This window comes from Nothobranchius furzeri, chromosome 17 (genome assembly GCF_043380555.1).
Source record: "Nothobranchius furzeri strain GRZ-AD chromosome 17, NfurGRZ-RIMD1, whole genome shotgun sequence".
Lineage (NCBI taxonomy): Eukaryota > Metazoa > Chordata > Actinopteri > Cyprinodontiformes > Nothobranchiidae > Nothobranchius > Nothobranchius furzeri.
Window position 1 is genome coordinate 41,397,373 of NC_091757.1, and position 13,363 is coordinate 41,410,735.

Consider the following 13,363-nt stretch of genomic DNA (forward strand, 5'->3'; position numbering starts at 1 on the left):
AGTTGACACCGGGTCTTCACTGAGCATTGTAATAATATGCATAGAGAAAAGCTATGGCCATAGCCACAGAGGAGAACCCAAGCTCCCCGTTCTCTGTAGTGCACGTGTGCTGTTGTGCTATAGAAGAACTTCACATCTGCTTAAAGTATAAAAAAAACATCTATTCATACTATATGATCAACATACACATAATAATTAATAAATAGAATAACACTTGTAAATATTTGCTTCATATGAAACAGATTCTTGACTTATGTAAACCCATTAGGGGCATTTTTGACTGTAGTTTGGCAATTATATGATTTCTGTTGGATTACATAAGTAAGTAAAGAGTTATATTAAATAAGGATGTTTGCATTTCCTCTCCTTTTATTATTTTAGGTCCTTTGTATTAAAAGATTCTCCTTGTGCTTCCCTCAGCTCTGTGTGCTGCTCTCATTAGCAGGCACTGCGTGGGTTGGAGGCCCGCAGTGCCAACCCGGCCATAGTTCTCCAGGCCAGTGTGGAAAACTTTGCGGAGCACGTTCCCGCCCTGCTGACATACGTGGACGCGAGGCGGTGCAGGCGCTTTGCACCGAAGGCGTTGTAGTGGCCGGGAAGAACTTGGTCCACCTGTTGGGATGTATTCAGCTTCAGAAATAGTGTGTGGCACGTCTACTTCATTAACCACAAAATAGCAACTTTTATTATCTAATATAATCAATTACTCTAAATAGGATTAGGCTCTATTATTCTGAATTAACTGCCCCCCTGGGAGCTTTTTGTGTTACCTGCTCGCTGTCCACCAGCCCCACCAGACGCTCACAGCTGCTGACGTAATCACTGACCTGGCTATAGGGAAGCCAGTCGATCATGGCGCCATCGTACACCACATCTCCACTGAACAGCAACTTATTGTCGCGGTCGTGGAGGCAAATGCTTCCTCGAGAGTGACCCGGCATGTGAAGCACCGTCAGCAGACGGTCGCCCAGGTTAATGACATCGCCTGGATGGGGAGAGAAAACTGTAATCATACAGAAGTGATGAAACACATTCCCAGGAATCCCACCTATCTGCAATCCCCGTTTTATAATATTTACTTCCACACCATACTGTGCCGAGTCTGGAAAATGCATCATAACACTGATTGGTTCCATGAGCAGCTCAGTGTGAAAAAGTGAGTGAAGCTGACACATGGCGCAAGGAGATATTGCGACTGCACTGCAGCAGTAACACTGACACAGCAGAATATTGACCGACAGAACTGAAATTATCCTGGAAACTGTACCAGAGATGAAACTTTGTGGCGACCAGCAGCCAGAGCTGCTCGGCTCAAATTCAGTCTGTCATACAACTTTCACCTCTATCATGCACATATGAGTAGTGCTGTGGCTCTTCAAAAACAGGAGGGTGAGTTTTTTGTATCAGTTATTGTGTATCCCCTGATGACTAAAATAGAGTAGCTGTTGTGTGGGACGCTTTCAGGAAGTGTGTTGTTGCTCAGGCTCTGTAATCTCCTCTTCCTGTCTAGAAGAAACAAAAGCCATCAACGTCTTCAGCATCTTCACCTAAAATAGAACAGCTGTATAGATAGACAGGTGATGGTAGATTCAGAGAAAAACTAAAGTAGATCAAATATCATGGGACCGTTCACAGCTAACCCCCGTTTGATGATGACCTGTCTAGTCTTGTTTACATTTGTCCGAGAACTAAACTAGAATATATTTAACATGCGGTAGGATTTCATCAGTAAATCACCTTTTTAGACTGGTATTTATGTTTATGGATGTGCATTTAAAAATGATTTTAATGCTAATTTCAAATGCAGAAGGATGAAAAATGCCATTACAGCTTACACTAAGCCCAGTCGGCTATATCTCCCACCTACCCTCCTGCAGTATGTGTGTGGGCTGCACAGCCTTGACTTTGTAGTGTCTAGCCCGCCATCCCGGACTGGGAGCCTCGGCTATCTCCCTGTCACTGAGCCAGGTGACCGTCTCGAAGTTGTCCCCGTTGGCCAGGGCGTCGACCTCCGCGCTGTGGACGCCCACCTGTTGGAACTGATGCAGCCCGCCCGAGTGGTCGAAGTGGGCGTGGGTGGCGATTGCCAGCAGCGGGTTCTTCCTCTGCGGGTCTTTTCCGAGCAGCCCCTTAGCGTCGATGTAGTCAGGTAAGCTCCTCAAGCCCAGACCCGTGTCTATCACCACGTCCTGGTGGGTGCCGCGCAGCAGCCAGATGTTGGCCCGGTTATCTGACTGGTAGAATCGCTCTTGGATCCAGAAGAGTCCGTCTCCGAGCGACTTGTGAGCGTACCAGTCGGTTCCAGACATCCCAGGTTAGCTGGCTTCGTGCTGTCAGGTGCTTCAGGGTCGTCGTAGCCTCCTAGCTAACAAGTAATGTGTTTTCATCAAGGCTAATATGATGATGTCCGCCCGCACACACCCTTCTTTGATACAAGCTTTGTCATTGGCTACTCAAGTGGATAACGACACTTCAATTCTGGTTTTCTATTGGGTGCATGTAAGCCACACCTTCTAAAATGTGACACGTGCGTGGGAAGCAAGTAGCCACATTTCTGTAGTTTGTACGGAGTACGCAGGCTTACCACCCGGTACGAGTAAAACATAGCTATAAAAACACGCTTCTGGTTAGTTTGGCTGTTTTTGGTGAATTCAGGAGAACGTTAACTCGCCGAACGATAGCCTAAATTACTCAATTAGGTATATTTAAAACTATAGAGACTCAGTAGGAGCTGGCACTGAAACAGACATAAGCAGCAGACCGCTAACTGTCCAATAGTGAGTATTAGCACGTACACAAAACAGTTTCTGACGTTTGTAAATGTGGTAAAAGCCTCATTAGTGTGAGGACGTGCTGGACAGTGATATTGTGTGTCGCAGCTACAGGAGGAGAAATCCACAGCCACCGTCATGGCTGGAAAGGGTCGTGGAGTGGGTGCCTTCACCTTCAACATAGAAGCTCTGGGCATCGGTAGAGGTAGCATGCCAGAAGCCAGGATGGGGCCAAGTCCATTGTTTCCTGTAAGTAACACACACACACACACACACACACACACACACACACACACACACACACACAGTCTGACTCACAAACCTACAATAGAAACTAGAAAACATTAGAATATGGTGCAACAATCAGTTTATTTCACTTGTATCTCTTAGACTGCGAGACCATCTAAGGGCTCAGGAACCCTTGGCAGATGTTTTGGATTCATTAGCTGATTAGAATGTGACAATGAATCTAGAATATTGAACCGTTTCACAATATTCTAACTGCCTGAGATTTTGAATGTGGTGTTTTCATGAGCTGTAAGCCATAATCATCACAGTAATAACAAATGCTTCAAATACCTGTTTTAGCATATAATGCATCTCTCATATATTAGTTTCACAGTTTAAATTGAATTACTGACATAAATGAAATTTTGCACTATATTTTTTCAGTCTCTCTCTCTCTCTCTCTCTCTACTAAAGTGCAAACAAGTTCTAAACAAGCAAATTGAACCCATTTTTTCCCCAATTGTAACTATAGTTACATCATATAAGGGCAGACTTTGATAAGAAACGACTGCATTCTGAAAGCATGAAAAACATCTGCAATAACAGACATCTGGAGGAAACAGGGTCTTTGAGGGTAGTTTTGGAGCAGCTTTTGTTCCAATTGGTTTAATTCCCCTTTAGAAAAATGAAGATGGATTATTTTGAGCTCATCTGTCCAAAAGTCTTGATTAAAATTAAACACAGCCTTAGTTATTTTGTTTATGTAACATCTGTTCTCCTAGAATACAGAATTTAAACCCGTTCCACTGACAGTCGGTGAAGAAGAGGAGTACATGCTGGCCCTAAAACAGGAAATGCGAGGAGCAATGCAACGGCTGCCGTGCAACATAAAATATCAGACCAAAAAAGCAGGTGAGCGGGAGAGTGGTGCATTGGAACCCATCATCTGAGAAAATCATTGTGAGCGTAGATAATGCAGCTTTTAGGAACCGAGACATTTAGTCAGTCATGTCTTGGGAAAGAGCTGAATCCTGGCAGAAAATCGAGTTAGTCTCATCTTGCAGTATTAAGCTAATGTATTTGGTTCAGCATTACAAATGTTTCAAAGTATCCTCATTGAAAAGAGTGAATGATTTAGTTTTTTTCTGAATCGTCATTCCTTTAGTTGCTGATTTGGTCTTTAGGCAGATTTCTGATTGTTTTGGACAACAATCAGCTATAATTCTCATATATTCCTGAATACATACTGAGCATGTTTTCATGGGACTGAGCTGTTTCTTGTTTTACATGAAACAGAAGTGGAGAAATACACTGAGCGATACCTGAAGCAAAGCCAGATTGTGGATGATGAGTGGACTCCAGGTACATTTACAAACACACAATCAGATAATTGGACCATTTTGTTCTTTAAAGATCATTCTAAGTATTATTCTTTGTATTTTAGACTGGAACCTTTTTCCAAAAGAACTGATGCCCCGAAGTAAAAAGCCTCGATCTAAAGTGGGTATGTTATTGCGCCCATGTTTGTGAAACGCTTTATTATGAAGTAACTTTAAGACTTAATATAAAAGCTTTACTTTTTACTTTAACAGGCATAAAGAAGAAAGCTGTGAAGGTTTCAGTCAAAGAGGCCGCTAACATTATAAATAAACTGGATGTAAGTTATTTTCTACACTTTTTAAAATGGGGAAAAGATCATCACAGTTACTTTTTTCAAATCGCATTTATGTAATCTAATTACTTACCGAGTTTGGAAGCACTATCCAGAGTTCACATTTTAAAGAGTCTTCAAGCATCGGTTCAAATCAACACTGGTTGGTGGTGATTACAGTTTAAAAATATAAGTAATTGGACATGTTTTACTTTTATCTCAATAAAAGACAGTAGGGAAATTCAGTTGCTACAGCAGCACAGACAGAGAAAAGGAAGAAGAAAAATAATACCAAGATTACAGGTAAACACACAAAAGCAGTCAGCTATTATTGTAACCTGCAACCAATAAAAACAAATAAAAAGGGCTATGCAGCATAAGGGACACAGACAAACTAATGTACATCAGGCTCTGCACAAGTGTAGAACACACTGAATATTGCATTGATGTTATTGTGTAACGGGAAAATGCCAGTACCAGTTAGGGCTGCTCAATTAATCGAATTTTAATCCCAATTACGATCTGAGTTTTGAACGATTATAAAAACAAAACAAGCAGATTATTTGCTCCTCCCACTTGCGCTGCCCTGAGTTGCAAATGAAGCGCTCCTCCCACAGTGTTGCCAACTTAGCGACTTTGACGCTATTTCTAGCAGCTTTTCAGACCCCCTTCTTGACTTTTTAAATCTTAAAAGTACCTAGCGAACACCTCAAACATCTCTGGTAACCCTTAGCTACTTCCTGGATAACTGTCGTTGACATTTCCTGCAGGTTAGCTAAACACTCCGCCTGCGCTCCGGACCGTTCTTCAGGACATTAGGAAAGGGAATGATGTGGTGATGTGTCAGTCGCTAAAGAAACGGCTCTCAGAGCCGGCTCCCTGTTGGATTAACCAGAGTGAATGACACACACACCGTACCTGCGGGCTCCTGAGCCACTAAAAACAGCTAAATGTGCGCGTGCGGCGCGCTAAACACACGTGCATCTTGCCCCTGATTGCTGTGAGACCGGGTTGGGGGGTAGAGGGTGCAGCTGTGGTTGGGACAATTATTATATTAACTGATGGACTTGTAAATAATAATAAATAGTTTATAAATAAGGTAGAAACAGATAGAAATAAGTTCCTCACACTGATAAATAAAACTAATCTCTCTGAGGACACGGTGCTAGTGCACTCTCCTACAGCACCTTTAAGTGACTAAATACATATTATGCAAAATCTTGTGAACATCAATTTATTTGCATTCATTTGTTATAAATGCCACTGTATAATTCTTGCTGTCAGTATTTGCAAGATATTGGTATTTGGGTCTGTACTGGTTAGACTTAAATGAGTTAAACCAAGGTCTATAGCCCTTGGGTCATAAACTATGAGCTATAGGTATATTGGCCTTTTTATACTGGGAATCAGGAGTTATTTTAGTGATCATCTTGTTTCTTATTTATTTTTGTCCTGATTGTGCCCCGAGCAATTTTGTGACTGAATAAAAACAAATAAAATCAACATTAATTGAAAAATTGTCTTAAATAGTCAAGATCTCAATTTCAGTCACAATAATCATGATTATTATTTTTGCCATAATCGAGCAGCCCTATGAGGAGTATACACTCCTAGTGCAGAGGGCTTGAATGACCTACCTAGATGAGAAATATTTCAAATCTAATTTATAAGAGTAATTTAAAACATTTGAACTTAGTCTTCTGCCTCATTGATCAGGCACACAAGGAAGCAACATGGCAGAAAGTACAACTATTAAACTATGTAGAGAAGTGCTACGGTGGCCTGAATGTCCAAATGGAGTTTGTGTTTTTTCACAAGCACTGAGGTTTGGAAACAGAACAACGTAGAAAGAAATCCCAGAATGCACTGCCACAGATTGTGTTGGGGTGTCAAAACTGATTTGGATGTGCATTATTTGACACATTATATTAGAAATGGGGGATAATTTTCCAATCTCCAAACGTCAGTCCAATAAAGGACGATGGACAATACATTCATGCAAATGTGACTTTTTGAGCAATGTAATCATGCGTAGACTGATTTGCGAACACAGAAGTCCCAACATGGATTCTATAATGGAAGTGCAGCTCATTTGTTCAACGGAAGAGGCATTTTGACTTTTCTTTTTTTGTATTTTTTATTATTTGTTTGGTAGAGTGAAATATAAATGACCCGTAAACACGGTTATAGTGTTCAAAAGAAGCCTCATCTTTGTTTCCCTGTGGTGCCCACCATTGCAGTATTTTGTGCGTAGTGTTTAAAATATCTGTGCACCTGCATGAGTCATTATTAGTAAACTTGCGCATGCAAAAATAATAAATCGCTCTTGTAAAAACAACCGTTTTATAGGCTCTGCCTATCATCGATGGTCGAGTAATTCATCCGATTGCCCAACCCTACGTCATATGAATCTGGTGTTTTACCTTTCCTTTACTCACACTCACTTGTGAAAACATGGGTTTTAAAAAGTAAAAATAGTAATGTTATTATTGCAGGATAGTACTTGTTAGGTTTGGACACACTGCAGACAGATGTGACCCAGGCCTCTTTCTTATGCAGTTCTATATCAATACATATGTTTTTATATGCAGTCTCAGTCTGAGCAGTCATGTTGGATCTTTATCTAAGTTTTATCATTGAAAAGTGAAAAGTTTGCACCAGAGGAGGCAACAGCCATGTTTACCTGCTGCATGTGACGTCACATCTTCTGCACGTGAGTGCCTTCAGGGCCGTAGACTGTTTTCACTACAGTCTGATGGCAGTTGCATTTAAATTAGGTGATGAACATCCATGCAAAATGATGCCTCAGTGAATGAAACAAAAACAAATCAGAATTGAGCTTTTAGACTTGCAGTTTGTAACTTCTCTAGATCTGGTTGGGTATTTAAGGGTTATTTGTGGAGGATTCCAGTTGTTGCCGCAGTGTTCTGTGGTTTAGACTTTTTTTCATCCCAATAAACAGAACAAATGTTCAGACTAGTGATGGGCCGATACCAGAATTATGATCACAGTTATGGCCGTTAACCGATATTTGCAGATACCGATATACTGACATTAATGCTTTTAAAATCAGCAGATTTTGTATAAAATGGAAATTATTAAAGCTGAATTTACATTATTATGTACACACAACACACATATTTACGCTTCTGAGATTATTACAGTCAGTGTCACATGACTAAAAAATTACACACCATCACCCTCTGAAACAGGCAAACAAATGGAGACAAGATGGAAAAAATATCTGTTGTTAATATCGGCCCGGTTTTATTTATCGGACCGATACCGAAATGTAAAAAAATGACTAACATCGGCCGATACCGATATTGATGCAGATAAATTGTCCATCTCTACTTCAGACTCTTCTTTTAATTGACTTAACAAAACTGGAGAAGGCACAAAAGCAGGTTTAGGAAAACCAAATAAAAGCATCAAGGGGACACTTCAAGATGTGTGTGCTGACTCAACCTGGGGTTTGTTTCTGCCTTCTCAGAAGTTACTGGAAGTGATGCTTCAACTGCAGCTAAAAGACTCAGAACCATACATTAAATGTAGGGTCTGAACACTTATATTTTATTTTAATTCAAACCATTTTAGTGTAAATGATAATATTGTGAAACCTGAGACATTTGTAGTTTTTTAGAAAACAGACTCCAGAAACATGAAAAAGGTGTAAATCATTGTCCAGTTATAAATATTGGAAATCCTTAAGAAATCGTTTCGGTAAAAAAATTATAATCCAACATTTGCATTGGTCATACTTAAAATACAAAAGCTTTGAAAGATGTTTAAAGTATTTACAGTATTTCTGGAAAACCATACATTTATAGCAGTGTGTCTGTCTGTGACACAACTTGTTCCTAACCCTTCCGTTTGTTCAGATCTTACTGAGGCAGAACTGCCAGTTTAATTAGTTACTGTTTGTGTGACAGGAACTGGCCAAGAAAGATGACGGCAACCCTGAAAAATCAGATGATGAGACTGAGAAGAAAACAGGAAATGAAGACGAGGAAGACATTGAAGAGGAAGGTTATGAAGAAGAACTGGAAGAGGTGAAAACAAAAATAAGAACCTGAGCAGTGAACTGCACAACTTGTTTTATATAGTACCAGAATTCCTGAACTCCGTTTTGTCCCATGTTTTAGGACAACGACTACATCGAAAGCTACTTTGACAATGGAGAAGATTTTGCTGCAGGCAGCGATGATGACATGGACGGCGAAGCGACGTACTGAGGGTTCACCTGATATTCCACAGGAAATTTGCTTTATTTAGTGTAAACATCTTAAGAGTTTGTAAATAGAAAATCCCAAATATTGGCAGAGTCAAGATAATAATGTATTGAAAATATATTTATTTTTCTGCCTGTAGCTCATTTCCACCAGTTAAAAGGCACGTATCAAGTGAACACTGGTCAAATAAAAGGCTATATAACAAAGTCTTAAAGTTCACATCATTACAGTTAGGAGTCTGTATGGGAATACTGTGCATTTCCCATGTTCTTAACATGCTCTCAAAAGAAAAACTAAGGTTTTCTCAAATGCAAACTAAAGCTAAGATTCTAGATATTTCACAGGAATTTCAAAACAACTAGCAACTCAATACTGAAAGTATTAGGAAAAACTAATGCTCATCCTTTCAATAAATTAATTCTAATCAAACAGTGGAAGCAATTATGGCTGTACAAACCGTAATACTCCATTCCCAACTCTAGTGTAGCAAACATATTTGGACCATAATGCTTTTGAGCAAATATACTAAATATATATTTTTTATGCCATATAGACACAGAATGCCAAATATTAGGTGTTTTCACCTGTTCATTAAAAATGAGGAAAATGGCAAAAACATCACCCTAATTATGTTGCACGGACCAACAACTGTACAAAATAATGCTTTGATTTGAAGGTCCAGTATTTTCTTGCAGCCCTTCAATGCTTTGTTAAAATTCATATTGATGGAATTAGTGAAGAATAGCAGCTTTACCTCTCCTATGTTTAGATGAATAGTCCCACCAGGTCACCGCTAAACAGATTACATTGTTTTATTAAGACAACTTGAAAATAGGAACATCCATGGATTTTTATTCAGATTCTGGTTAGTAACATGAAATCCAACGCTCTGCTACGTGTCCCTAAACTGTGCGTTAGCATCAGCTGCAGCGTTGTCCACACCAGGTTTCTGATGATTTCCATTGACCTCCTCTCCAAGACCAGCCCACGCATTGTGTTCTGCAGAGTGGTCCATATTTTTACCATTGAACTGTTCATGATGCAGGCCGTTAAGTGTGGGTGGAGGAACGCTGTGATGACTGACGTCAGACTTCACAAGAACCTCATAGTACAAAAGGTAGAACACAGGTGTCACAATGCCAACAACCAGCATGATGGCCACGGCGGTCCACCATCTCATGCCCCAGTCAGCTCCATAGTATGGGTCCTTTCTTTGAACTGGTTTGTACTCTACTCCTTCCAGCAGTGGCTGCTGCTGTAGAGTTAGAGAGGACACAACCTCGCTGAGGCTGCTCCGAGACGGCCCTGTGGACTTCACCAGCTGCTCAATGTCCTTATCCTTCTCCAGGAGAAATCCTTCCACACTGTCCGTGGAAGAAGAAGAAGAGTCTGTGGAGGACTCCAAAGGGAGGGATGTAACGAGGGAGATCTGGGGGACACGTCTAGCCCCTGTGGGGGAAGCAGATGTGGCAGGGCCAGTGTTATGAGTCTCCGTTAGAACACTGAAGCGCCTCACAGGAATCTTAATAGAACGCAGAGCAAAGAAATCCTGTTCTGTTAGGAGGTTGTTTGAACGCTTAATATCGGCCACCTAAAAAACAGACAGAGGAAACCGTTAAAAGCAGTTTACAATCCGGATTAAAAGAAAACTCATGCTGATTTCATGTTTTAAATAGAAAATAAAGTGCATGTGAGAAAATACAACTGATGAGCTTTTACCCTTTAAATCAGTTTGAAGTATTTCATTTAGTGAAAGAATCAAATGTACTAACTCAGTCAGTGGCACTTAACTCCTACCTATACCTGCATTATTCTTTAAACACAGATTATAAATTCAGTCTAATCCCAGAGCAAAAATGTTATTGTACTGCAAATGTTCCAACGCTGCACACAAAAATGAGTTTACGGGATATGATTGCAACCTCTCAGGCAGAATCCACATCAGTGGTGTAGCATGTGCAAAAGCTGAACCCCATGATTTCTATTTTGACTTCAATTACAGAGCAGCCGCACCAGCTACGTGTTCCTCATGTTGCAGCAGCAGCAGCTCACGTCTGTTTGCATCAGCAGCGTTACTGTTAACTTTCAGTGTTAATATGTAGCAGTAGTCTCGCGTGATTGGTCAACTGTATGGTCAAAGCCAGTTAACAATGGATACCAAAACCTTGTTTATTCATGTGATTATTAACAAAGGTTGCTGGACCATCTTCATTATTTTACATGCATGCTTTTGCTGTTTAGTCAGATTATAAAAAAATTAACTATCTGTTTTCTAATAACTTGGACCCACATGTATTTTTATTATTTGGTCAACAGGTCATAAAATGTGATTTTTGTCTAAGTGGTTGCTTCTTGACTGAGGGCAAAGCCGTACCGAGCAATGGTACTGCAGGGCGATGCTGTTCAGGGTGTCCCCCTCCTGGATATCTCTAGGAAGGTAGATAATGTCATCCAATTTCTCCTTGGAAATGCTTCTTCTTAGCCTTTCTCTTCCACGTGACCGTAGCTCAAAGCTTTCTCCGTCCTCCTCTGACAAGTCATTCTCTGAGCCATTGTTTCCAAACACGTAGGAGTGACCACCATATGCAGGCTGCACCATGGTGGCCGACTGGAACCCATAGTGTTGGCTTCTATTGGACATCGTCACTAAAATGTGGGGGAAAAAGGACAAGGTTAAGTTTTATGTGCTGATCTTAACATATTCCCTACAAAAAGGATGACTTCACTGATGTTAACTTCCCACAACAAGAAAGAGATGACATGTTATTAAAACACTGTTTAGACAACATATTCAAGGACTCTTATACAACTTGAGAGATAAGTTATCAGCATTTTGCAGGTGAATGGGATGTCACTGGTCTTAAAGTTGGCAGTCTTTAAGTGGATGCCTTTTTGTAACACTACTTAAGTAAAGAACGTTACTGCGTTTGCTTATCCTTCAGCAATATTTGTCATTTTCTCCTGTTACAGCAAAGCTGAAAGTGATACGAGAAAAGCAAAGAAAAAGTCATCCTTCATGTACTGAACAACGACAGCAATGTGAATTGCTATAAAATGCAGGTAAATACCATATTAATAAACTAAACCCAGCAGAAATCAGCTTTGCCAATCATACACTCCCCCATAAAAATCTAGTGATAAGTATCGTTTATTCCCATTGTAAATCAGGACAGTTAAATAATAAATAGCAAAAATGAAACCAGAAACTGCTACTTATGGCATTAGAACAGCAAGCAGGTGGATAAAGTAAATCTAGCAACCTGGGATCCCGTTCCACAGACTAGGCTAATGCTAACTAGCATCTACATTCTATTTAACCGACGGTAGCAGGCTTTGTGGAGCTCCACCAGACTAGTCGCTACAACATCTTCATAAAGCTGTCAAAAACATTTTACCTGACTGACTTAAAAGCCTTTGCAGTCACTTATTCTCCACAAGTTCCATATTTCCGCTGGATAATGCTCGGTCCCACCTTTTCGTCGGCTTATAACCTACCTGCTAATGTTTTCCACCACTCCAGCCACGTCAACAGAATATTTACGTGATGACGTTTTAATGGGCTCAACGTAGGTTTAGTTTTTCACCACTAGATGGCGCAAAAGATAACGTAGCAAGAAACCACCGGAAACCAAAATTTCATGGGTGAGAATTGATTTTGTGATTTTTATGAGAAGCTAGTGCAGCAAATAGGGTCAGAAAACGATGTTCATGTTCAGCCTGCATGAAAAACTCAGAGTGACCGATTATAATCAGAAATAACAATTAAAAAATGTTTTTTCAGTGAATCACACCTTTAAAAAATCTAATTTATTCCAAACTGAAGACTTTTAAAAATAATGTTTTCATCTTTATTACTTTTTATTGGTCTGTAAACTAATAACTAATAGTTTTGTATCTGATAGGTTTGATTAGAAACTACAAACGTCTGATGGAAGCATTTTTAAATATGTTTATTTTATTAATAACTTAATTAATTAATTAAAGTAGCCGTAAACAGGTTTCTGCTCCTGCGTTCTACTGGTTTAAAGTGGAATTACAACCTCCGTAAACAGCCCTGCAACAGCAGCTTGCACCAACAACAAGCGAACACTAACATGAGCCAACTAATGCTAAAATAAATTACAAAGTTTAAAGATCCACATTGTTGGACAAAATATATTATTATTTGGAAGTTCAGTAGCAACAAAGCCATGCAGGCCTAGTTAGGCAAGCCACCATATATATAGTTCTGTTTGAAGACAGTTTTATTATTATTTTTTTTGCATTTTAAGCAGCTGCATGTCTTTATCCTTCGCAGAAGAAGAGCGACCATAAAAGATCTAAAACCAGAGTGAGTTTAGGTGAAGCCATACTTCACCTAAACTCATTTTTATATGTACTGACCCACAATGATTAAATGGCCAGTGAAGGGCCCACCAGGCCAATGCCCGGTTAGCCTGGCCTTCCTGACTCGTCCTGTTTAATTCTACACAGAGAACTAG

At 40.0% G+C, this 13,363-nt stretch overlaps 3 protein-coding genes across 7 annotated transcripts; 1 reads left to right on the forward strand and 2 right to left on the reverse strand.

Moving 5' to 3' along the window:
- Positions 1-292: 292 nt before the first annotated feature.
- mblac2 (metallo-beta-lactamase domain containing 2) lies at positions 293-2,434 on the reverse strand. 2 transcript variants are annotated; one of them, XM_054731435.2, is made up of 3 exons: positions 1,868-2,434; positions 828-985; positions 293-612 (listed from the first exon to the last, which is right to left on the reverse strand). In XM_054731435.2, the coding sequence occupies exons 1-3, from the start codon at positions 2,307-2,309 to the stop codon at positions 439-441; spliced, it is 774 nt and encodes a 257-aa protein (XP_054587410.2). In that variant the 5' UTR covers positions 2,310-2,434; the 3' UTR covers positions 293-438. The 2 variants fall into 2 exon arrangements, with proteins under 2 accessions (XP_054587410.2, XP_015827892.3); XM_015972406.3 differs by having other exon boundaries at positions 771-985; positions 1,868-2,432.
- Positions 1,371-9,090, forward strand: polr3g (polymerase (RNA) III (DNA directed) polypeptide G). Of its 3 annotated transcripts, none has more exons than XM_070546077.1 (8): positions 1,371-1,389; positions 2,880-3,020; positions 3,782-3,911; positions 4,296-4,361; positions 4,444-4,503; positions 4,592-4,656; positions 8,583-8,702; positions 8,796-9,090. In XM_070546077.1, the coding sequence occupies exons 2-8, from the start codon at positions 2,910-2,912 to the stop codon at positions 8,883-8,885; spliced, it is 642 nt and encodes a 213-aa protein (XP_070402178.1). In that variant the 5' UTR covers positions 1,371-1,389; positions 2,880-2,909; the 3' UTR covers positions 8,886-9,090. The 3 variants fall into 3 exon arrangements, with proteins under 3 accessions (XP_070402178.1, XP_070402177.1, XP_070402176.1); XM_070546076.1 differs by lacking the exon at positions 1,371-1,389 and adding an exon at positions 2,013-2,149; XM_070546075.1 differs by lacking the exon at positions 1,371-1,389 and adding an exon at positions 2,545-2,777.
- A 579-nt stretch (positions 9,091-9,669) lies between these two features.
- On the reverse strand, positions 9,670-12,435 carry lysmd3 (LysM, putative peptidoglycan-binding, domain containing 3). Of its 2 annotated transcripts, none has more exons than XM_070546074.1 (3): positions 12,378-12,435; positions 11,257-11,528; positions 9,670-10,473 (listed from the first exon to the last, which is right to left on the reverse strand). In XM_070546074.1, the coding sequence occupies exons 2-3, from the start codon at positions 11,521-11,523 to the stop codon at positions 9,775-9,777; spliced, it is 966 nt and encodes a 321-aa protein (XP_070402175.1). In that variant the 5' UTR covers positions 11,524-11,528; positions 12,378-12,435; the 3' UTR covers positions 9,670-9,774. The 2 variants fall into 2 exon arrangements, with proteins under 2 accessions (XP_070402175.1, XP_015827891.1); XM_015972405.3 differs by having other exon boundaries at positions 12,278-12,414.
- Between the last annotated feature and the right edge of the window lie 928 nt (positions 12,436-13,363).